The sequence below is a fragment of the Solenopsis invicta genome, chromosome 4 (assembly GCF_016802725.1).
Source record: "Solenopsis invicta isolate M01_SB chromosome 4, UNIL_Sinv_3.0, whole genome shotgun sequence".
NCBI lineage: Eukaryota > Metazoa > Arthropoda > Insecta > Hymenoptera > Formicidae > Solenopsis > Solenopsis invicta.
In genome coordinates, this window is record NC_052667.1 from 5074109 (window position 1) to 5099967 (window position 25859).

At 28.6% G+C, this 25859-nt stretch overlaps 2 protein-coding genes across 6 annotated transcripts; both read right to left on the reverse strand.

Annotated features, from left to right (window-relative positions):
- Positions 1-3300: 3300 nt before the first annotated feature.
- Positions 3301-13141, reverse strand: LOC105195576 (piwi-like protein Siwi). 4 transcript variants are annotated; one of them, XM_011161040.3, is made up of 13 exons: positions 12924-13141; positions 12756-12799; positions 10738-10881; positions 10345-10371; positions 9428-9503; positions 9139-9282; positions 8562-8770; positions 8268-8453; positions 8014-8184; positions 7412-7688; positions 5410-5972; positions 4847-5255; positions 3301-4302 (listed from the first exon to the last, which is right to left on the reverse strand). In XM_011161040.3, the coding sequence occupies exons 3-13, from the start codon at positions 10831-10833 to the stop codon at positions 3662-3664; spliced, it is 2799 nt and encodes a 932-aa protein (XP_011159342.1). In that variant the 5' UTR covers positions 10834-10881; positions 12756-12799; positions 12924-13141; the 3' UTR covers positions 3301-3661. The 4 variants fall into 4 exon arrangements, with proteins under 4 accessions (XP_011159342.1, XP_011159341.1, XP_011159343.1 ...); XM_011161039.3 differs by having other exon boundaries at positions 12613-12799; XM_011161041.3 differs by lacking the exon at positions 12756-12799 and having other exon boundaries at positions 12924-13057.
- Positions 13142-16965: 3824 nt separating this feature from the next.
- On the reverse strand, positions 16966-24936 carry LOC105195575 (CDK5 and ABL1 enzyme substrate 2). 2 transcript variants are annotated; one of them, XM_011161037.3, is made up of 10 exons: positions 24049-24936; positions 22482-22859; positions 21960-22083; positions 21714-21841; positions 21118-21156; positions 20055-20140; positions 19861-19967; positions 19671-19777; positions 19361-19580; positions 16966-19292 (listed from the first exon to the last, which is right to left on the reverse strand). In XM_011161037.3, the coding sequence occupies exons 1-10, from the start codon at positions 24492-24494 to the stop codon at positions 19152-19154; spliced, it is 1776 nt and encodes a 591-aa protein (XP_011159339.2). In that variant the 5' UTR covers positions 24495-24936; the 3' UTR covers positions 16966-19151. The 2 variants fall into 2 exon arrangements, with proteins under 2 accessions (XP_011159339.2, XP_011159340.2); XM_011161038.3 differs by lacking the exon at positions 21118-21156 and having other exon boundaries at positions 24049-24935.
- Between the last annotated feature and the right edge of the window lie 923 nt (positions 24937-25859).

Here is a 25859-nt window from a genome sequence, read left to right on the forward strand (position 1 = left end):
TGCGCGCACGCGAAACACGGCGGCGGCGACAGCGACGATGATAACGGCGAGGAAACGCGAGCGCGGTCCACGTACCAACTGAGCGGCCGAGAGAGACACACGCACGTCGCTGTGACGCATCGTCGTCGTGATGCACACGACGGCTAGTACAGCGCCGAGGGCGCTGTTGCGTAACCCGTTCTCCGCGCGGCACAAAAGATGATTTAACGATCGCGTCATCCGGCAATCCGATGCGCCGGCCCCGACGAATGCGTCGGGGAAAAAGAATCTACGCACAAATCGATCGAGTATTCCGCGAATTTGTACCGGGGATACTCATCCGGATGCGCGATCGTCAGCGTTCAGAAAGCGAAAATGAATTAAAATGGATATGAATGAATTCATTTCGACATTTTCGAATTCGCGCGATTTTTCAAATCTATTTGTATTCCAAAATAACAGATATAATATGGATATGAATACATCCGAATTCAATATGATGAATAGCTCGTTTCAATCTAATTCATTTGAATTCAAAAATACTCCGGGATTCTAAAGTGCAAACTCGGATAAATTAAAACTAAATTGCAATTTTCAATTCAAATTAATTTTGTTTACTGGGAACTTTATCTCTTACAGACACGTGATGTTTTTATTTATATAAATAATGCATATATGTATTTTTTACAGATTTACACAATAAAGATTTATTAAATTATAAAAAATTGATGTCAAAACTACAAAAATAAATTTAAAGACTTCAATAATTTCTCGTGGATTTACGGAAGATTTAATGATTGCCAGATAGGACGTAGATTATCACGTAAATACATCGTTACATTGAAGAATATCCGCTACCTTGAAAACATACTTTATGTCTGCGAGATTTAATTAACGCCATGTCGACCTTGTTTCGGCAATCGGAGGCAAATTACGCATTTCCGATCAAGGTAAATTTAACAGATCGATCCATCGAGGCAATCTATGCAACTGCTTCTCACGTGCAAGCTCGAATAAAGTATTTTAAAAACTTTCAACAAATAATAATTGAAAGATTTCCCATAAAAAAAAACCAAATTTTATTTTTTTCAACAATCTGAGTTATAGCGCAAAATCATTCTTAATACCGTTAAATTGTGAAGAATTCTGTTTCAACAAAAATCAAACAAAAAAATAAAAATATAAAAATATAATAAATATAAAATTTCCGGCAAGTATAAACCAAGTTCAGAAATTTTTTTTTAACGGATTCCTTAAAATATTAATCTTAAAACCTAAATTTATATGAAAAAATTACCATATTTATACAAAGAGAATTATAAAAGAATGTTCTTGTGAAGAGCAACTTGTAAAATTTGGTAAATAAAACATGAAAAAATTTCTGCTTTATATTTTGAATATCTATACTTTCTTTTTCGTTATTAGTTATAAAAAAAGGTAAATGTAAAATAGTACAAAATAAATAATAAATATATAAAATTGTCGCAAGAATCAAGCCAGTCCAATATTAATTTTTTTTTTCTTTTAAATAATTTTCAAAATATTAATTAGCCTACAACTTTGCTCTTATCTAAAAGTTACATGATAAATATTTATTATGTCTGGAGAAAAATTCTCATCTTTATACAATAAACAGTTTGCAGTTTTTTTGTTTTCTCATAATTTAACTTTTTAGATTTACTTGATTTTTGTAGGAAACTTTTCTATTTTTAATTTTTATACAGAATTGATTCTTACAAGGAAAATATCAATAATTGCGGAAACGACAATTTAAAGAAAATATTTCCAAGCCAATTTTAAATTGGCGAGAAATTATATATTTAAACATTGTTAATTATTGACGTTGTCAATATTATTTTTAATTACATTGGAATTTAAAGCGCGCAATTTACTTACAGAAGAATATGGAGCGCTCTGTCTATAGGTTTCCTCTCCAAGTTAGCATCCAAGAAGTGCTTTCGCAATTGTTCCTCATTCTAAGTAAGGATATTTAAATGAGATCGGTGATGCATGAAATTGAATTGCGTGGATGTTTAGCATTAATATCCGAGAAAAATTCTTGAATACTGATTATAAAAGCTTATATAGTTTATACACGCACGCAAGTAAAACAGGTGAATAAAAACGTTAATTAAGCATTACCCTCAGATCAGGTAATGGTGTATCCAACTGAAGACTCGCAAATTCTTCAAGTTCCATGATTACGTGTCCATCAGCGCGCATTCGTCTATTTCTAATCTAATTTCATATAACCTAAACACATCATTCTTCTTGAGAACAAAAGATACATTCATATTAAACATAATCGAAACGCAAAAAATCGCAACGAGTTAAAAGAAACTACATATTAAATTTAAGCAAAAAAATCATATTATACACTGCAATTTGTATAATAGTGATGAACTTTGAATTAATTAAAGAATTAATATTTAGTAAAAATTTAAAAATTAAAAATTGAATTTTTGTTCTAAAGAGATAAATTGCTTTCTTAGAACTAAGCTTTTATCAAGTTAACAATAAACAGAAATAACTTTGATTCTATTGACACTTGTAATTATTTATTAAATTTTTTATTTAATAAGTAATCTCCAGTTCACATGAATACAATATAAACATTTGTTTCTTCAAGCAATGTACTCTTTCATAAATCATATCAATATAATTTTATTATATATTGACATTGATCACATAAACATTTATACATATTGATCATATAATCCCGTTTGTTCATATTGTTGTGCAAGATAGAAATACAATTACGATAAAAAATACAGTCTTAGACATTAAAACAATCATATCTACTGCATTTATGACAATTTCATGAAATAAACTGTAGAATAATCATTAATATAAACATGAAACAACACATTATCGTAATTTTTTAACTGTAATATCCAAATCAGTTAATATTAGCAATTGCGTCCAGCTAATATCACTATATAAAACTAAAAAAAAATATTTAGATCAAGTACTTTGATTTGTACCTTTTCTTTTAAACTACTTCTTACAAAATTATCGTTGTTTGTTTACTTAGGAAGTATGCGTAATATTTTAAAAATGGCGTAAAAAAATATTTCATTATATGTATCTCATGAGTAAAGGCTACTTACAACATCTAAATAAAATAAATTGCTGGAATATATTTGAATTTTTGGTTATTTTCATTAATCTAATATCGGAAACTATCATAATAATGATAAATTATATTTCGAAATATTCATAAAAATGCTTTATAAAATCTTACTACAGATTTGAAGAAAAATTTTATTCTAAATCATTAAATGTTAAAATAAAAAAAAATTTAACTTAAAACTTTGCATATATAATTTTGTGTATATATTTTATTGTTTTTATTAGCTTTCAATACTTATTTCGAACAATTCATGGTACATTAAGATTTCCTGAGTAAATATAAAATAAAGTCATGAACACATTTAATACTTTCTTAAATCTTATACATACATGTATGTATATAATATATATTCAAGATGTTTTCAAGAAACACTGCCAAATCATTGGCGAACATTGAATATAAAATCCAAAAATTCTTGATATATCAAAATGCACACTTTAGTAATTAATTACATATCAGTAGAAACAAATTACATGTTTGTAACTTCTTACTGGAAAACATCCTGATAATATATATAATATACACTTGGAAAAAAAATAAACGTTTTTGTTACAAGAAAAAGAGTTGATTTTCTAACTGTGAACTTGGAGGCCGATGAAGAAATTTTGCTACTAAAAACGAGAATTTTTGTGCGTAATGACAAGGCGCTGGTACACGAACAGTACTTGAGCAATTGTAGTATAAATGAGTTAACTTAAAAGTAAGAGTTTGAACTGCTTCAGCGTCTAAGCCTGTATTGTCATAGATAACATTGTATGACGTTGGCGAAATTGTACCCTGTCTGACCTGCTGTGATACAAGAAAGAAATCGTATCTAAGCGGATTTGTTATGACATCATCCACGACTGTACCAATCGGTGGATTATTTTTATTTTTAAAAAGTCGAACGTTGATTCTTTTTGTCACGATGATAAAGATCATCTTGAAGTTAGGACCATAATACATTTCTTCAAGCTTCTGTTTCAGTCTCTCTACCTCAATTTCATAAACCTGGCGAACCTGACCGTCACTTACTCCATCACGATAAACAAAAAGGTACATAGGTAGTGCACTATTATTCTTGCGATATGCCATCACAGCCTTACATAAATTAACGCAGAGTTGATCTGCAAGATCTTCACTGCTGCTGTATAAGCTAATGGAGCTGTAATATCGTGACAATTTTGAATCTATAGTTGCTACCATAGCCACTAAAATTAAAAATCAAGAATTATTTAATTTGTTTTAGCACAAATAATTCAAACATTATATTACATAAATAAAATTTAAAAAATGTAAACAATATGACAAAAAATATTGCACAATAATACATTACAACAAACTAACGAAATTAAAACGCAAGGATAGAAAGCCTGTCAGTCACAGTCCTTAATACCAATTAATAATTTTTAATTTTTACAATTTTCAACTGTGCGCCACATATTTGTCAGACTTAAAACATAGTCTTAAAACTGGAATAGTAATATTAATGTTTCAAGAATATATAATACCCTCCCTTCCCAGAAAAACTTTAAATTATTTTATTGCGAAAAAGTAACACCTTGACCAAGGTTCAAACTTAGATCTTTCTCCCTCCCTCTCCCTCTCTCGAGTTGGAAATTGTAAAAATTAAAAATTATTAATCTGCACCCAAAACCATTGAGACTGATATAAGCCTTCTATTCTCGCAAAAAAATATTACAATTGTTAGAATAAAATGAGAATATCAAATTAACACTTAAAAAAAGTACTTACAAAAATCTTTGCCCTTAGTGTTTGCGTCATGGCACACGTCAAAACCAATAGTCATTATACCCTTTATATTATTGTCGATTGTCCAAGGAGCACCGCCCAATTTGCAATTCATTTGAATTGCCACTTTTGTAGCAATGGACATTGCATTTCTTCCATTTAAATTCTTTTGTAGAAAAACCTGTGTTGGCACAGGTCGATCTATGCAACATTTCTTCTTAATAGCTGCATAGCGATCACTGCGATTATTGCTCACTACACAGAATATTAAATCTGGAACATATTTACTAAGAACTTCTTCAAGTTTCATAGTATATTCGCCCGCCCTATCATCATGTAAAGGTAAGATTTGAGGAGACTCCATGGTGAAGGATATTTGATTCGACACTTGCTGTAGCATCTTTACAAAGTTCTGTAAAAGTTTATATTAAACATTGAATACAATAACGTTTTAAACAAAAAAAATTATATATATATAAACAAAATATGTGATCACATATGTATGATTACAGTTTGAGATATTTTGTTCGACATTATACATTTATATTCATTTAATGAAAATTTACCTGTGTGGAGTGGAAGTTTCGGTCACATGTGATTACCACCCAGTTTCTTAATGACTTATGTGAATATAACTTTGCTGTTTGCATATCTCTTGTCCAATCTCCTTTCTTGGTAAAATCTCGCCCATGTTGCCCATATGGCCCACGTTGTCCATGTTGTCCATGCTGTCCATGCTGTCCATATTGTCCATGCTGTCCATGCTGTCCATATTGTCCATATTGTCCACGTTGTCCATATTGTCCATATTGTCCATATTGTCCATATTGTCCACGTTGTCCATATTGTCCGGATTGTCCAGGTTGTCCAGGTTGTTCATTTGATTTATTAATATATAATTTATTACCTGTTAAAAGTGGCACAGAAGGCAACACCCGGGCAGGTACTTGCATCAAATTGCTCTCCAAGGACATTTTCCAATCCTTAAGTTCTTGTATAACTTTTGGTTCTTCACGAAGTCTCCTATTAAATCTCATCAATTTATCAATACGGGTTTCAGGTGTGACGCAAGTATGAGCAGATAATGCTTTCATAAGATGAAAATTATCTTTCATAGTGTCAGTCAAACCTTTAAGACAAAAAATTTCAACAGTGCAGAATTTTTCTATACACAACAATTTATATATAAAACATAAAAGTTAATATTTATATGTAAAGAAAAGTCATAGGCCCAGTTTTTTCATTATCATAGTTAACTTAATTTTTATTTTCATAGTTAACTTATGGTTAAACTTAACTTGAAGTTTTAACCAATAAGCTTCATCTGTGGCATCATCAGATGAAAACCACTGGATAAAACATCAAGTAAAATTTAACCATCAATTAATTAGATAATGAAAAACCGAGCCATACTGGCATACCATTTTGTTTTTAGGTAATATTTCTTAAACAAAGCTAATAATAAAACTATAAAAATAAACTAGAAAGTGTCTATCAAATAATATGGCAGTTTTTATAATACTGTTTCGTAATTTGTTTTTATTTGTACTGTTTTGTAATTTGTTTTTGTATTTCTAATAATTAGTGTTTTCACAATATGACTCAAAAAGACCATCTGAGAAATTGAGTTCTGAGACATGGTAAACACAGTAGACAATAATAGTAGAATTCAGAAATACCTCGTAGAATAGAATTTAATTATAAAATAAATTGATAAAGTAATAAACTATTTTTATGTATTTAACAAAGTTTATAAAATTAAAAAGTTAAAATTGAACCATCTCACTTTATATGATTATTAGTTTGTCGCATCCATCGCTATTTTTCCTACTTTTAGGTATTAAAAAAAATATAAAATAATTTGTGAAACATGTGTCAACAATATAGTTGAAGATTTCGTAGTTATTATTTATTTTCACAGAGATGTATCATTTATACTGCACAGTAATTTTATGTTTCAAATCTCATTGCAAGGAAAAAGTATGAAAAAGAAAAATATTAACAATTTTAGAACGTGTAAAATGATCTAATTTTATCAATCATATACTGTCATTTAAAATTATGCAATTTGCAAAATAAAATCATATAAATTTTATTCGTTTTTTCAAAAATTAGTTTTTTTGAAAACAGATTTTATATAAAAAGAAGCCATCAAAATATAACTACAGATTTTTACTTCTTTAATTAAGTAGATCATGTTTTTATCAGTATTAATACAGTATAACTAGTTTTCGTTATTTAAAAATAAAGAGATGTCGCTTTCAGAGGACTATGCTCTTTATATATGTTCTGTGGCTATGCTACAATCAAAGTCTGGCGAACGCAATTGTCCGATTTTTTTCGTCAAAATTATGCGAGATAAAAGACATATGCTATCTTGCTTTACAACTACGAGATAGCATATGTCTTTCTGCATATGTCTTTCTCGCACAATTTTGAGAAAAAATATCGGACAATCGCATTCACATGTTTGCCAGACTTTGATTATAAGATCTTTATGCCAGTTGTCTTGCCTTTATATTTATTTATTTAGTACAAAATTGTATGTGTATTAAATATAAACCATACCTGTAGCACGGCACAATTCGGGAACCAAGTAAACTAAGTCTCCTTGACCTGCATTTCGTTGTTTTGGCTTCGATCTTGTTACTAACATTGGTTGTGTGGACTTGGTTATATTAATACCATATTTTTTTTTGTAATATTCTTGATAAGATACTTGTTCATTTTTCATGGTGAAGGACGAAGCAGGGTTTGTATCAAAATCCACATCCTCAATACGATATGTGTGGTTGTTATAATCCGTAAGTACCATAGTTCCGATTACATTGTTACAGAATTCAGTCTAAAGATGTACATAGTTCTTATTGTTTTTAGAATAAAACATGTAATATAATATATTAACATATAATGTATAATAAATATTTTTAAGCAAAAAGTTTTGGACTAAATTTTATTTTCAAAATTGATATAAAAGAAATATAGAAAAAGAAACATTAAACAAATTTTTAATCTTATTTTATATTTACTATTTCTTATTATGTGTTGAATCCAATCTTGAAGTATGCTACATATATTTAAATTATACTGCATACAATCTTTTATTAAAATAGTACTATGAAATAAAAACACAAAAATACAAGATATATCAATAAAAAATTATATCTTACCCTATAGTTTGCTCTGTTTTTCTGGTAACATTCTTCCAACATGTCTAACAGCGTTTGTTGACGTATAACTTTATGCGATATTTCGGCGCACATTAGAATATCATTTTCATATTGTCTAATAGATGTAACATAGCCAGGCCACAATTCCAATTTAAAATTATATATACTTACCTATAATTATTAGAATTAAAATATCATAAAAAAAGTTAAATTTTTCATAAAAAATAAAATATCCATACAAATTTTATACTAACTTTATTTTTAGCATCGTAGTAATCACGTCCAACCAATTGTAAACGCAAATATTCCAAGCACTTTCTCATGATTATATTATAAATTATATTGTAATGTGGATCATCTGGTGACATCTTTCCCACCATACATATTTTAATATCGACAGGTACATTATCAGATTGTCTCATAGTTGTAACTTCAATTTTCTAAAATTTTTAATATTTTTTACATTTTTTATTGTACATACTACTTATAAACGTACTTAATCGCCATTTCAGTGTGCTTATAATAGCAGGAAATATAGATATACTTACATCTGGTAAAAGAGTAGTCGTATACAGAATAGTGCCATCAAAAATGTATTGGCCAACTTTATCTTTGTGTAACCGAAGCATGCCTTTTCGAATAAATGTACGCTGTTCATCGGGTTCGAAATCAACCCGATACTGATATAAGCATGAGTTTGGAACGGTGGGTAATTTAAAATGATTTGATTGTAACATTACATGTTCTCCAGATGTACCTATAAATTGATATAAATCAAAAACAATTTTACTTGTCCTTTGTTATATCTATACAGAGTATTTGTAAATAAATGCCGTTTTGAATGACTTTACAGGATACCATGTATACAGGATAAGCAGAAGAATCATATTATATAGTCATAATTCTATTTAAAAAAATAAAAGTTATTTTGAAATCTCAAAACCGCCTCATAGAAGAAGTGTATATCTATTATAAGATATTTCCCTTAAACATAAATTTTATTTGACACGTTTTTTCGTATCTCCTATAATTTAGCAATTATTTTCAATAGCACTTATTTGGAGACATCCTATTTAAATTGTAACCTATGCATACACTCATAACACATTAAGATTTTATACTGACCTTTCTTAGTTACTAAGTCACTTGGTCTACTAACAAAAATAGGTTCGAGTTTACGTCGACTACGTGCCGAGCCTGTTGTCGAGCTTCCAGCTTCACTTTTAATTTCACTTTTAATGTCACTTTTAATGTCAGTTCCAGCTTCACCTATAATTATTGTATTTTTTAAATATTTATAAATAATGAAAAACATTTGAACCATTTATTCTAAAAGTTCAACTTATACAGTTGGTAATAAAAATTTTTAAAAATTGCCTAATGAGAGTACAATAAACTTCTATAAAAAACTTACTTTTAACATCTTCCATTGGTTCATATTGCTGCCAAGATGTACTTGGCATAGCATAATCAGCTTCTCTTTTGAAACTCTGTTATAATAAAATAATTATGTTCTTATATATTTAATTTATATATATATATTAATAATTCGCGTTTTCATGTTAGAAATAATTGTTAAAATTCTTGGAATAAGCTTTTGTGTGTGTTTATACATATATTTTCCAGGTGTCTGATAATTAATGATAAAACTAGAATATTACTTTAAATAATATTGCGCGTCTACATATACGTACAAAAGTACATTTGTTTATACTGTTAAAAGATTTTGTTTTGATAAGAATGACAGAGGACATTCATGATTCAGAGCAAAGACTCGTTATGCGCCGTACTTGCGTAGACATTGTCGCTAAACAACTCATCGCGCGCTTGAATTTCATGGAGGACAGGGCTAATTCGGCTATCTTTTGTTAATTTATAACTCGTTAACTATTGCGAAAATAGTTAAGTGATACATGACTTTTCAACTCAGTTTGGTTCATTCTACCTACATATATTTGAGAATTTTATCATTAATTATATATCAGATAACCTGTGTGTATATGTATGTGTATGTATATATACAAGATTCAGCATCGTTTCAGGGAGCTTCTCTATCTAATTGTATTATTTTCTTTTATAATTTTTCTTTCACACAGCAAAAAGTTTAATTTAAGAAAGAATTTATAAGTCAAAGTTTTAAAAATACCTAGTTGAAATTAAAAATTAACTTGTTTAAAATTAACTAATTTAAGTCAAAAGTTATAAATAACTTTTTATTATGTAACTTTTAACTATTTGACTAGTTACTATATAATCGTCTTTTAAATATATCAAACAGAAAAGATATGGAATAAATATTACTTGAAAATAAAATAATATAATAAATCATACTTGAACACTTCTTCTTGATGAATGCTCCTGCAAAAGAAAAACCATATATTCAATTATAAGATGTACAAAGTATAGTTGCAGATTACAGTTCCATTTAGCAAAGATTAAGAAGCTAGGAGAACACACATGAATGATTCTCCATTAAAATTCAAAGATTGCTTCTACATTTATATAAAATTTAAAGAAATTTTTTTTTTTTAATACTTAACAAAAGTTCTTAAAATAAAAATAATAAAACAATTTTAAAAAAATTGATTTTAAATGTTTAAAATACATAAAGGATAAATTATGTCATAATAAGCTATTTCATAACTTTGTTTTTTATAAGATTTTTTTTCAACTTAATGTTTAAAAAAAATAAATGTTTCTTTTCTGTTATTATGTGTTACTCACCGAATCTGAGCTCCTGTCATAAGGTTTTCTACGATGTGAACCACTAGTAGATGGTTCTGGGGAATCATAACCTCTATCTCTTCCGTGCTTGGACATTTTTGTGATTTATTCGTAAAAATACGAAAATGATGTTATTAAATGTCTCTGAAAAACAATTTAGCACAAAATTTATTATAATCTCAATTTAAGCTAAGAAAGATTTGTTCGGGACAAATATTTCTAGAAATAATTCGGTCAATATTTTTCTGTAATTAAAAAGAATTGCATTGTTATGGATTTTGTGGTTGCAGTTTAGGTATTTAAAAAACTGGTAAGAAAAGCCTAATCTTCTTACATAATTCATCCTTCTCCCGTCGAAAGGAATAACAGAATAGATGATTAATGAAAGAAGCTTAGAAGCTTAAAAAGAACAGACTTGATAGCCATGTATCAGACTAGTGTAATTTACAATTTTATTAGCCAATTACTTAATATTCTAAACATTTTTCTAATATTACAACAAAAATTTTCAAAATGCAAATAAAATTATAAACAACCAGGGTTTGGTAGTAATTAATTAAAAAGTTAAAAATTAAATAATAAAGTTAAAAAGTTAACTTTTAATTTGATTTAGATTTAAATAATTTTGTTTTTAACTTTAATGAAATATTTTTGAAATACATTTATCCAAACACACAACATTAATAAAAGATTTACAAAATATTTATAATAATTATTTAAATATTTATTTTATAAATACAAAAAATATTCCATAAACATTTTTGTAATCTTAGATTAAACAAATCTTAAAGATTTATCATAAATATCACAAAGATATTTATAAAAACATACATAAAATATTACATTCACTTTTATATTTATCATAAATATTGTATAAAATGTGTAGTCTATAATTTAATATTTTGAATAAAAATTTTATTTTTTTAAAATATTTATAAAATATTTATAGAACATTAAAAAAAAAAAAATAGCAATATTTATAAATTATAAATATTGTGTTGTCTGGGTACTTTATTAACTTATTTCCAGGTTAACAAAATTTATCTTTAAAAAAAATACATTTGCACATAAAAATAATATTCTTTGTTATTTTATACAAACTTATTTTTTAAATAAAATATTAAATTTGATAATCCATATCATAATTATTTTAATAATTTAACGTTAAAAATTTGTAAATTTCTAATTTAATATAATGGTTGTCAAAATTAACTTTTAATTAGGTTTTTGTTTATGTAACTTTTAATGTAATTAAATTAATTTTATAAGTCATTAATTTAGTTAAAAGAAACATTAAATTATCAAATTCTGTACATAATATAAAAATTAATAAATATTTTGATCTCTATTCAAAATGTGATTCTAGAGACATTGGCGTGTTTTTGTTATTTTATCCTTATTTTTTTTTTTAATAAATGATGAGCAAAACATGATGCGACATCCTCGAATATGCTTTCGAAGTACGAGTAAGTACACAATCGGACACTATACGCTTCGCGTAAATTAAATAAGCTACAATCTCAAGCGTGCCTTCAGAAAAAAAGACGCCGTTACGAACTCTCTAGAATTCTGGAAACATAACATTTCCTAATCGCTGTGCATTCAATGTTGTTCGAGTTTTCACATAAATCTTTAATGTTTTCATGTACGTTTCAAAACACTGACAAAAACCGAGAAAGACGTCCCATCATTATAACCAAACGTTATAATAGAATACATACATTCGCATGCATTAAAAAAAGGATGCTATCGTCAAAGAACACAAATTACAGAACTTTCGATTACGCGACATTGTTTTTCCTTGAAGTGTCGACGGAAATTAACTTTAATTTCTCGACATTGTGCTTATTTTTGGGTAGGATCACCGAATCATACCTATCTTTAGCTGCCTCGTGCTCACTAGCACACAGGCTACGTCGAACTCTTCGACTCCCGGGGATCGAGCATGAAAATAAACAAAACCTTACGTCGTCAAACGCCGATCCTTCGCATGAAATTTATCGCATTCTCATATTCACCTTGTAATTCGATCCTTGACACTCGATACTTCGCTCGAAAGATTCTGTAACACACACGCTCGAAAGGAAATGACGATCATCCATTCCATACATCAATACACCTCGTGGTGGCTCATGCAGGCTCATACGAGTACGTAGAAGGATCAACATATCACGAATTGAGCTTACCTGACCAATCACGAGTCTCGTGTTGTGTAGAGGATGTTTTCCAATTGGTCTTGCACGACCGATCAACAACACGCAAATCGATGAATGCTGTTGTTACGAATCTTGTGTTAATGCCACATTCATCTCCGAGTTCGCTAGTCGAACTGCGCGTCTACCAGCTACCAGCGTCTATGCAACAAAACGACGCTATTGCGCTCGAGCGTCAATCGTGGTCAATGGAGAGTTGCCAGTTCGAAGACGAGAGCCACGCGAATGGTGAGTGGTGGGAATGCGCGCGGAGCGCTTTTACGCTGAAAAACTATCCTGTGCGCATTTCCCACCGCTCGTCATTCACGTGATCTCGTCCTCAGTTCGGCAGCTATGGTTGAAGTCGTTAGAGAAATGGCGCGACATATGCCGTTTGAAATGGTCAATCGACGAGCGGCATTTGGTATGACGTAATAGGTTTGTTCTGTTTTTTTATATCCTGAAACCGAACCTGTACGTACTTGTACGCTTCGTGCTATCTTTTTTTTCTCAGTGGGGGAGAAAAAAAAGAAACGATGAAATATAGTCCTAACGGTTTTAACAAAGTACGGTGTATCTAGGTATATCTACCGTGTCATGTTCATGCATAGCAACAATACTGCCACTACCCGCTAGATTCCTTTGCCCTGGGAAATCACGTGACTTCATCGAAACGTTTATTATGTTTACACAGCCGGATTTACGTCGAAGTCACGTTAAATTATAACTTGATTGGAGCGCACGAACGCTAGTTTCATAATATCAATGTTATAACTTCGGCGGAAATCGAACCGTATAAATGTAGTCAATGTTGCTAACAATGCCATCTGATGCTATCTGCTTCTTGCTTTTTCGCTTACCCGACATTTCGATGCCGAGTCCCAGGATCGTATGCGTAGAAGCCCGCATACGATGGATTATTAAATATTAAAAATAAGAATTAAAATGGTCAATCAATTTCCTTATACACATGCTTAACGCACAATAGATAAGATATAACACACAAATGTGTTATACGAAACTTATAACTTATTTATTCACAGTGTTTATTGAGGAAACTGATTCTAAGATTAAAATTCATTATAGTCATTTCTCAGATCTCAAGATCAATTTGCATCTTTGGCTTGTGTTTTATTATACGCACGACAAAAATAGATATTTCTCAGATTGAAATCTGAGAAACGTTTATGATTTTGAACCTAAAACTAATTTTTATTCTTATTTATATTCCCCCATTATGCGTAGGATCTTATTATAATACGTGTTCGTTCAAGAGAAAATTGTATCATGTCTGTATAGCGTGAAGAGGGCCAATCTCTCTCTCTCTCTCTTTACTCAACATTATATCGTTGAATAGAAAGAAATAGAGGATGTTTACGCGTTTAACCATCGTGTCGACCTATTTTATAAAACTACACAAACTTTAAATGCCTTTATTTCACGTAGTTGAGATAAAATCTAAACATCCTTGAGATTCCGTTCCGAAAATTTACTGCCCATAGCATAGAACGAATTGAAAGAACATTTTGAAATATTGCGATGTAGAATGATAATTAAGAGTGAATGTTTTTCAATATTGCATTGTATATTGATTTTTCTGCAGTAATTGTTAATCTTTAAATAGGCAGGTGGGTTGACCTCACCCAGCAAACGAAAATGAATTGAAATGGATGGAAATGCATGAATTCATTTCGACAATTTTGGACAACGCTTCAGATTTTTCGAATTCATTTGAATACAAAATATAAATGCCGACATAAATCTGTCCAAATTCAAAATAATGTTGCTGAAACAATTTATTGAACAAATTATTTATTTTTATTTTGTCAAAAGTGAACAAATTAAATAGTATAAATAAAATTGTAAGGAATTTTATATAATATACATGTAATAAATGATAGAATTATAAAAAAAATTAATAATTTTTAGTAAAAACATACAATTTTAATTTGTTAATCCAAACAAACTAGTTCTTCTTCTTGCAGTGCCATACACTTTATTGCGCGTTGGCCTTATCATTTCAACACTGCGACTCTGAAAAGAACGATGGAGAAAGGAGAAACTACCTCAAATTCCTTCAAAAAATTACTTCTTCCGCCCATGGTAGAAAAACAGGTTTTACCATGCTTCTGCCTACTTTCGTTTGAAGAATTGTATTAAAATCTCGAGTTTTTTGTATTAATATCGGTAAAAGTATATTTGATGTCTATTTCTACCAATAATAACTTTAATTTTTGGTTTAAATAATTCTATCTTTTTTTTAATGCTTATTGTTAGATTATAAGAGAAAAAAATTATTTTTTTCTATTTATATAATTTTGTCCCGTTGGCATTCTTGAAACTTGAGTTTCAGAATCGCGATCAAATTACATTCGCCTAAGCAGCATCCAAAAAATTTATGCAATTTGCAATATGCAGTTACATATATTTCAAATTACCAGATTACATATTGATATAGTATCATACAAACTAAAAAAACCTTTTCTTCTAAAGGATTCACTATCCAAAATAAGTATGGGTATATATATGTGTGTAATACGCTTCTGCAAATATGTTCCATTATAATTGACACACTGCTACATAGACATACAATTTGTTATAGATATATTCCGGACGTATTTCATGAAATTGAGTATTGTACATGCATCATTTATACATGTATTTGTAGACATCGCACATTTTCTCATAAAAATTGCCAAATTATTTTCAATAATATTACAAGTACGATTTGCAATTTTTACCAGATGTTTCTAAGAAAATTTTATATGAAATTCATTAGAGATCTAATTCAAGATATTTTATAAGTTTAATGTTGAGAGAAGATGCGCACTAGAACATATTTTATATATATATATATATATATATATATATATATGTGTGTGTGTGTGTGTGTGTGTGTGTGTGTGTGTGTGTGTGTATGTGATTTAATAAATGTAAGAATGGATCGCTTATGCTTAAAGTTAGCTCTTAAAAATCGAAGAACACTGATATGTATAAAACAAAGAATGATTATTATACTAATCTCAGGGATAAATATTGTGTATGAAATCTGCTTATGAAAATATGAAATTCCTATATGTAAAAATTGTAACTACTAGGAGATATTTCTTGATAATAAATACAAGATTTACTGGACTATTGATATTACATTACTATCGTATAATATCAAATAGACAATATTATCATAAAGTCAACACACAAATTATTTTTAGAGTAATTATTTTACTACTATATCTTCATATATGTATATATATATATATATATATATATAAATTTTATATATACTAAATTTTTCATCATAAGTTTCGAATATGGCTACACGAGTCTCAGATTGTGATATTAATGATATCTTCTGCACAAATTAAAACTTTGAATCAGCTAGCTATGTTTTATTCTAAATAGAATATTAGAAATATAAACCAAATATTCATTATGTGTATTCTGTCTTCTATTCAAGCCAGAATTCTTCTTCACAATTATCTTGAATATAAATTTACTTAATTATAAAAATGTTTACTAATATTACATGAATGGGATGCTAAAGGGTATATTTTTTCTTCAGTTATATGAAACTGACTGTACAAATAATATATATACTATATGCACATGTACATGTATAAAATATGTGAGTATCTTGTATTTTTGCAAAGTTTCTTTTTTATACTTTCTTGTTACAAATAAATATTTTCAAAAAATCTTATGACAATTGATAGGAAAATAACGCACATAACGATAAAAATACAACACAAAATAGTACAACATTTATATTCTAACTGTGTCACAATGTTCATTGTCAGTGCTGAATATCTATAGAATATATATGTATATATACATATATATATATATATATATATATATATATATATATATATATACATATACTATAGATTTTTAGTACTAACAGTAAATAACTGAATGTAATCTTTATTAAATAGCGACCCATAAAACTAAAGTGTAATAATCTGTAAAAACAAAACAAATCATAATTAATGTTTTCTATGTACGTAATATGTAAAAATTGAGCGAGAGATGTCAATTTTATACAGATAAATATAATTGAGCATAGAGCGTATATATACATATTCTATAATTCATAATAAATGTAGTTTAAGTCTCAATAATTTGCATGAAAACATTTTCGCGTAGTGTAAAACATAAATTTTTTTTATACATTAAATGTTTAATTTCGTCAATTTGTAAGGAATCTGTGTCACGAATCTTCACTTTAGAAAGAAAAACATTTCATACATTTTCAACATTCTAAAAATAAAGGATACATCTATATGTTTAATTGTGTATGAAAAATATCTATAATATATTAGTATTACCTAAAAAGAATATAATTAAGCTTAAATACAATAAAGTGATAAAATATACATAATATAGAATATAGAACATCACTTTTTTATAATGCTACACAAGAGGTTACTTTTATTACATTTAACATCTGTATTATTTACAACGATCAGAGTATATCAATAATTAAAACAAAAAGTTGACACTGAATGAAAAAAATTAAGTCAGTTATGTGTTACTAATGTTACTTTACAATAAAATATATATCTAATTTTATATATACATACATACACATATATTTTTATATATATACATATGTGTGTACATGTAAAATTAAAAACAACTTACTTCTACATCAAAACAAACAAGATTTTAAAACAAGATACAGTCGTATTCTAATAACACTTATGATATAATCTCAATCATTATATGGAAACTATAAAAAGATTGGAAGTATATATTATTAACGCGAGTTATAACCTTGAAGTATAATTTTTGTTAGAATATTTTTGTTGACATCATAAAATATATTGTGTGATATTAAAAAGTAAATATAACTAAAAAATTCTAAAAATTTAATGTATCAAATTCATATGATGTTTATATGAAATAAATATTTATGAAGACTTTCGTACATGCCATATAATAAAAATTTCTATTATACAATTTGTTATGATATCTCTACTGCAGCATCAGTATTATAGTTTAAAAAAAATTATATAATCATTGCACGTAATATCTAGATTTTAATCTGATCGTTTGCTGCCATAAAAGTACATCTATTTTAAGTTTTAATTATCATGATAAGACTTGTAAAAATGTTTAAGCTATTTTTATATCTTGTCATATGTATTTATGCTCAATTTTGTGTTTCGTTTGTAAGAAATACCAAGTTCTATTGATTATTTTGTGTGTGTGTGTGTGTGTTGTGTGTGTGTGTGTGTGTGTTGTGTGTGTGTGTGTATACACATAACGATTTTATACTATTTTCAGGAAAAAATAATTCTTTTTATGAAAAGAGAAGATCTATTAAAATAAGAAGAGCAGCTGTTTTGTGATATATATAACGACGTCAGAGGAAAAGAAAAAATGACAAACTTAAAGACGGATCAATTAATATAATTCTTATAGTTAAAAAATTTATCATAAAAACTGTTTTAGAAAAAGAAAATTGCTTGATATTCTTTTCCAATTAAAACGCTTTTATTTGACACATTTTTTATTTTAACAAAAATTTTTTAAGTAGTTTATTTTAAATAATTTTTGTTCTATAACGTTTGTATTATTAAACTCATTAAAGCTGTATTTTGATACAGAAATAATAAAATATATAAAAAAGTGCAATCATAATCATGGGCTCATTTTTAATACTTAAATCATATGGGTATTTATTTTATCTAGACAAAATACATACCACAAAACCGCTGATATAACATCTTTCATAAGACAGTTCAAGAAACATTTCACAAATTTCTCTCTCTTCTCTAACTATAATATCTATATCTCATAAAACATATGTAGTAATATAGTAATATATGTTTTAAACGTAATTTTTTAAACACCATTCATTTACTGATATTTAAACAGATAATTAAAATTATTTAAATAATAAAATATTATTCACAGCATGCAGTAACTACTACATTGGTAACTTGCAAGAAAAAATATATTAAAAAATGATTGAAAAAAAATAATCTTATTATTCTTTCAATCATAATTTCTTATTATATGGCTCTTTACATGAAATCATATATAATGGAAGTCAAAGCAACAGAAAGAAAAAGTATGTCATACGTAAATGTAATATTTTGAAACTTATTTATACGGCTTTCGGACATCAAGAATTATTCGGATATGCTTTATCGCTCCGAGATTTTTTTATAAAGCGGTTTTAAAATTGCGCGAAAAGAATGATACAAAAAAATGTCAGGATTCATAAATCAATCGCTGATAATGAGGAAATATTTCCCATGTTGGTAAATGCAAACCAAATTCTAAAGCTACCAACACGGCAAACTCAGATGTAATTAAGTCCTTGCGGTTTAATCGGAATACACCCTCAATTCTCTGTAAATAATAGTAATAATAGTTATTGTGCAAAATTTTTATTATTATATAATACAAGCTAAAGATACCTCAATGAGAGATTTAAGAATATCGCCTTTCACGTCATTCAATTTTGCTGCGAGGAGTAAACAAGCACCAGCACATAACTTCCGTGTCTGCTTAGTCACGATATTTCGAAGAATAAGTTTCTCAAAATATACATAAGCCATTGCGACAGTGAGTAAATCAATACCATATTCTAATTTACCATATTCTAATTTAGCTATTTTTCTCATTTCTCGTTTTAAGCTGAAAAAAAAAAACTTCATCACACTAAAAATCATAGCACAAGGCTTAAAAATATAAATTGTGTATTAAAGTATAAAAATTTAGACCTACCTGCGAAGTTTACTGAGAGTAAGTTGAATATGTGGAAACTTTTCTTTAAATTTATCGTTTAATTCTTTCTTCAAATCAGAAGGCCTCACATAATCAATAACAGAAGCCTATATGGTTATAAAATATTGAATTTAATCAAAATTCTTAACATTATTAATTAAAATAATTATTATATAATCAAGATACGTACCATATATGATGTAAATGTTAGTAACGTTCTATGTTTCCCAGCAATAAGTTCTGGATCATCCAATAAATTTGGATTATATTGGGCCGATTGTTCATCCCATTCATGAACTGTAATAATGTACAATAAAATATTTACATATAATATTAATATTGTACATTTAAAACAAAAAATTAATAAATGTTTTTTGTACCTACCTTTGGAATCGGTACTAAAAGACAGTGGTGGAGACTCGGAAGTTATGTAATGAGCACGATTTGTAGCTGTATCATAGGAAAGACACCTAAAATTAAAAAGTATTATAAAATATATAATTAATGTATTTTTCAACATGCAATGTGCTCTGGAATTGTTGTAATTCTCTCTAATGAATTTAAAAAAGAGTATTAAGAGTACTTCAAAGTTAAAGTATTATTAGTTTTTAATAAGTTAAAAATATTGTAATAAAAATTATGCTTTAAATTTTATTTTAATAAATATTAATGTATAAATATGTAAAATTTTAAAATTATTACAGTAAATTAAAAATTAGTAATATAACAATGATCTAACCAATTTTTGCTAACAAAAATTGATTCAAAAGTCATGAAAAAGACTTAATATTTGAAAAAAATACATGAGAGAATTTTAGAATGCTATTTACATAAGTAAAAAATATAATGAATATATAAACACATACTACATTTATATATATTTTTAAAATACTTATATTTTTCTTTCTACATTAAAAAAAATATAATGTAAAAATTTTCTGCGATGTGTATATATTTAATAAAACATTTTAGTAATATAAAAATGTAATTTTTATATGACATATATATATATATATATATATATATATATATATATATAAATTAAGGATGACTATGTGAATAAAATATATAATGCTTATTATAAATATACAATTTATTATAAACTTTTAACCAACTAAAAAACTAATAACTCTAGTAGTATACATAAATTTTATATTTTATATTAAATAGAATTATAACATTGTCTATTAAATTTTTGTGTAATATTAATGAAATAAGTATCTTTTATTTCTTTTATTTATAAAGAATTAAATGTAATATTATGTAGATATTATAAGATGATTGTGAATGATTTAATGACTGACTTTGACAACACATCTTTTGCAGAATTATAACAAAATTTTAAAAAATATATTTGTTGTAAACTCTTGTGTATCTCTACGTCTAACATTTAAATCTATCTAACATTTCTATATTTCATTACACATATATTGAACAATAATTTTACCATTTTTTGTGATCCACATTCCAAGTAATTGTTTTTGTCCTGCAAAAAGATGGTTGATGTTTTGTTATAAAAATAAATATATGATATATGAATCCATGTATGCATTACCTACAATACCGACAAAGATTCATAAGATGTACAGATAGTACTGCAGCTACGAATTATGAAATTATGAATTACAAATGATTGTTAAAATTAAATATTTTTTGACAAATAGGAAAATTTCTTAACGTTTATTTTACTATTAATAAATAATTGTATTTGTTAATTTTAAGGCAGTAAGAACTGGACATCTCATATTAAAGAAAATTAAAAGGTTAATTTATGATTCATTATTTTTTTTACACTTTAATTAAAAACTTAACTTATAAGTTACAGGAATACAAACAATATATACAAAAACAGAAGGAGCATATACATATATCGTTTGTGTGTATGTATATATGTATTTGTTGTGTGTGTATATGTATTTATGTGTGTATATGCATTGTATATATACACAGTACACTTATTTATATGAACTGTGATGTGAAATTAAACATAAAGGAAAAACAAGCGTTATTACTATGTACTAATAAACACATTTGTTGCTATACCTTTGTACCACATGATGTTTATTAGGTATAAAATGCGTAAGTTCCATGGGTTCGTTCTCATTCAAATTCAATTTTTTATCCCTTTGAAATTGCCGAGATGGTACAAGTAGTTGCCCATAAGATATTTCCTAGAAAATTAATAATTGAGCACATAATCTTTTAACAGCTGAAGCTAAATAAATCCAATTCAACAATCTTTTAATATTTTAGAATGAGAAGAATGAAATAATATATCTTCAATCATACTTGGCCATCCTTCGCATGCTCTATGCCCAGCAATCCAAATGGATCAATACTGTCATTAATTGCTGACAATGGTCTTTGAGATGACACATTTTTTCTTCGACATGTATCTTTACGTAATTCTGACCTGTAAATAATTAAAGTATAAAAAATAATTACAAAAAATATATAAATAAATATTATAAAAAAATATCAAATAAAATTTGACAGTGTATTAAATAATCAGATAACTCTAGATGATAATCAATTCTAAGTTCCAAAGTACAATTAACAGCAATAAATTTGAAATAAATTTCAATATTTTTAATATATTAATATTTTTATTAAGTTGTAACTTCTGTTTTTAAATCTTCATTTAAACAAAAATTTGTTTTAAAATTTAATAAACTAAACATTTATAACTGAAAAAGCTAGATAATATCAGACAGTGGAAAATAAAATGTATCTTAAAGAAAAATGTATATATGTACATATATGTATATTATATATAAGTAAAATATTTGTATATCAACATAAGAGCCTTACCAACTGGAACGTTGTCCTTTATTGTATGGAATAGCAGAAAATATTACAAATGGCACATGTTGGTTTGATACCAAAACCATTCTATCATCCCCAAATTTACAGCCGTTTACAGGCCGTTGCATCAAGCGCAATTCTTTTGTAATCTCTGGTATTATGCTACTATTTGTAGAAATAGGTTGCACGTTGTTCACTGCCTTTATCTTTGGTTTTGACGATTGTGCTTTTGAATGTATGGAGCCAATGCTTTCGTTGCTACTATTGTATTGATGCTTAATGTCTTCCGAAAGCGTAGACGTTTGATGACTTATGCGCTTCTTATATTGTAAAGAGCCCACACGTCTTTCTGGTAAAGAATATTCGCTTCCGGTAGTTCCCGTTCTGAGAATACAATTCTCCATTAAATAAAACACTAAAATAAGTGTATATGATACATGTTATTATTTAAAAAAAAGATGAATTTAATTTTTATGACGTTATTTTTTCTGATCAAATAAAAACAAAGATAGGATCACATCTTGTTTGCCTCCTTTAAAAACTCAATTAAAAAGTACTACATTTTAATTTTTTATTATGCTATGTTTATCTGATAACATTTGTTTAGAAAAAACAAGCTCCAAATTAATCAAGAAACCACAGCTAAATAAAAAAAAAATCAAGTACACATGTATGAATTATACACCAGATATGCATGCAATGTATGGATGGAATGCAATCAAGTTTCACGATGTTTTTGTTTGTGATACTGTAGACGCTTTTGATAATGTTATCTGAATCCATTAAGTGTCATTCAATCCTATCTGTACCAAGACAGTCTTTGAGATGGAATATTATAGCGCAAATTTTGCATGTGTTTAATTACCAACACTTTCTCTTATCAAAAGGATGTTTAAGGTATTTGATGTGTAATGTAGAATACTTGAAACATTTATAAGATATGACAGCTGTCGCCTCTTACAGACAGGCATTTCATAAATTATTTTACTATAGAGAATATACATTCTTAATTCAAAGTCACCTATACTAATATTTCTACAATTTTTTTAACAGATTAACGAATATTAATTTTATTGTATGATAATATTACTTAATATTGTATGAAATTTATTGTAATTATATTTAATAAGTTAATATTAATTTAAATTTAGTATGAATTTCTAAAATAATATGTATACGTGTTTACAACAGTCAATCAGTTCTATTATCATAAGCTATCACGACCTATTTCAGAAACAAAGGCTTAAAAGATAAGATAAAAAATATATTATTAATTTACTTATGATAAGCAATATCTTGTGAAAAAGACATTTTAAAAGAAATTAGTTGTTTATGTTACTTAAGATCAAAGTATCTTAACTTATACAGACAGCAAAGCACTTATGTAAAATACTTGTAGTTTACATTTTTTTGCTTTCAATTTGACTGTTTGCAAAACCGTTACTTTCCTCACAACATAGACAGATTATGGTGCTTTAATAATTTAGTGGGCCTAGTGATAGCTTTCTCGAGGTAGCCAAACAAAAGATGATGGCACTAACTTAAACAATCAAGTTGACAGATAAATATTTACCGTTCTCTAAACGAACTGTGCATGCCACAAGGAAACTGCAGGTGATTCCTCTCCTGCTCTAAGAACATAGTAACCGCTGCCTTGGCAGGAGTGAGTAGTCCATCTGAATCTGAACTGTAGGAGTTATGGTCGGTGCTTTTGTGCACCGGCTGCGGCGAGTTGTTTTGTTCTACCGTCTCATTCTGCGGAAAGTCGTGCGTCTCCTCCGGAGGGCAGCCGTCTAGCGTCTCCTCCATGGAGGCCTCGAAGTCTGTGCTCCGGCATATCTCCAGCACCGCTTGCTGTTCCGACTGGCCATCGCTAAGTCTGCGCGCGTGTGTTGGTCCGCTGCGTGACAGGACGGCGAACTTGGTGTCTCGGTGACTGCCGTCGAGGGAGATGTTAGACAGGAATGTGAGGGCGGCCAATCTTCTACGTGAGTGATTTTTCTTTAGGGCCGCTGCCATTCCACGACGGACCGTGTCGGGATACCGGTGCCCAATACCGAGATAAGTGACAACGAGAAGACGCGCCCGATGACGACGGCGACGGCAGCGGCGACGACAACGACAACGACGACGTCGGCGGCGGCGGCGGCGGCGGCGGCGGCGGCGGTGACGGCGACGACGACGACGTCGACGGCGACGGCGACGACGGCCTCGACTTTTTCGTACAACGACAACTAAGATCACAACGCATCGTCACTGCTGATACACTTAGTTCTATGTTCGTCAGGCACGATCACGGCTGTGCGCCACACGTACAAGGGTGAACCGGTACCGTTGATCATCATGCCGTTTCCTCGGACGAGCCCTTCACGAACACGCGTCGTCTTCAACACACCACTGTACTTCACCTACTACGCAACAGCGGGACCTCCCGTCCTCCCGTCCTCGGCGTCGCTAGCCGTGGGATTGCGCAGTAACGATTAGCACAAACACTCGCCGAAACATGTGGTACCGTTAGGCCCGATCTCGCGGGACTGAAAAATATATCGGAATCAACGTAAACATTTTTCTTTATTTGACAAATTAAGTATGGAAATTAACTATACCGTCTTGCGAACGGTAGCAAGAATTGTAATTTCTTTGCGTCTCTAGCCAACTCGTACGATTATTGATTAAGAAAAGCTATAATAAAAGTTGACATGGTTTCAATAAGATAAAATTGTACGCTTGCGACTATAATTTAAATATTGATTCAAGATTCGATTTAAGCCGATTTAAATCCTAGAAAAGTCTCGAAAAGTCTTTCACTTTAAATAAAAGTTATTTCGTTTTAATTATAAATACATATCACGAGAAAAAGGAAAGAGAATATTTACAATTTTTAAACACTTTTGAATTTTTGAACACTTTTTGATCAGAAATACTAAAAAATGTATGTAAATTCTAAAATATTCTAAGATTTCTAAAAAGTGTTTTTAACTTTTAAGATTATACAAAATTTCATCAAAAATTAAAAATCTCAAGATATCTCTAAAATTCATATGCACGAAAAATTCTGGAAAGGATATAAATTTTATCAATACTTCTGCAAAATATTCCAACTCGAATAAAAAATCTGAGAAATTTTTTAAAATTATACAAATTCAAATTAAAGAAAAATTATATAAAAATTCTGAGAGACTTTTCACCAGGCATTTATTAAAGCAAAATAATTTTGATAATGACATGAGAGTGTAAAATAACATTTTATTAAAAAAATAAAATATTAAACGTGGGCACATGCGTTCAAATACGAGTCTGTCGAGGCAGTCACATGGTCATTTTGCACGCATGCGAAACTGAAGGCGAAATTGAAGGGCAGGAAGACGCATGCGTCAGAAACTT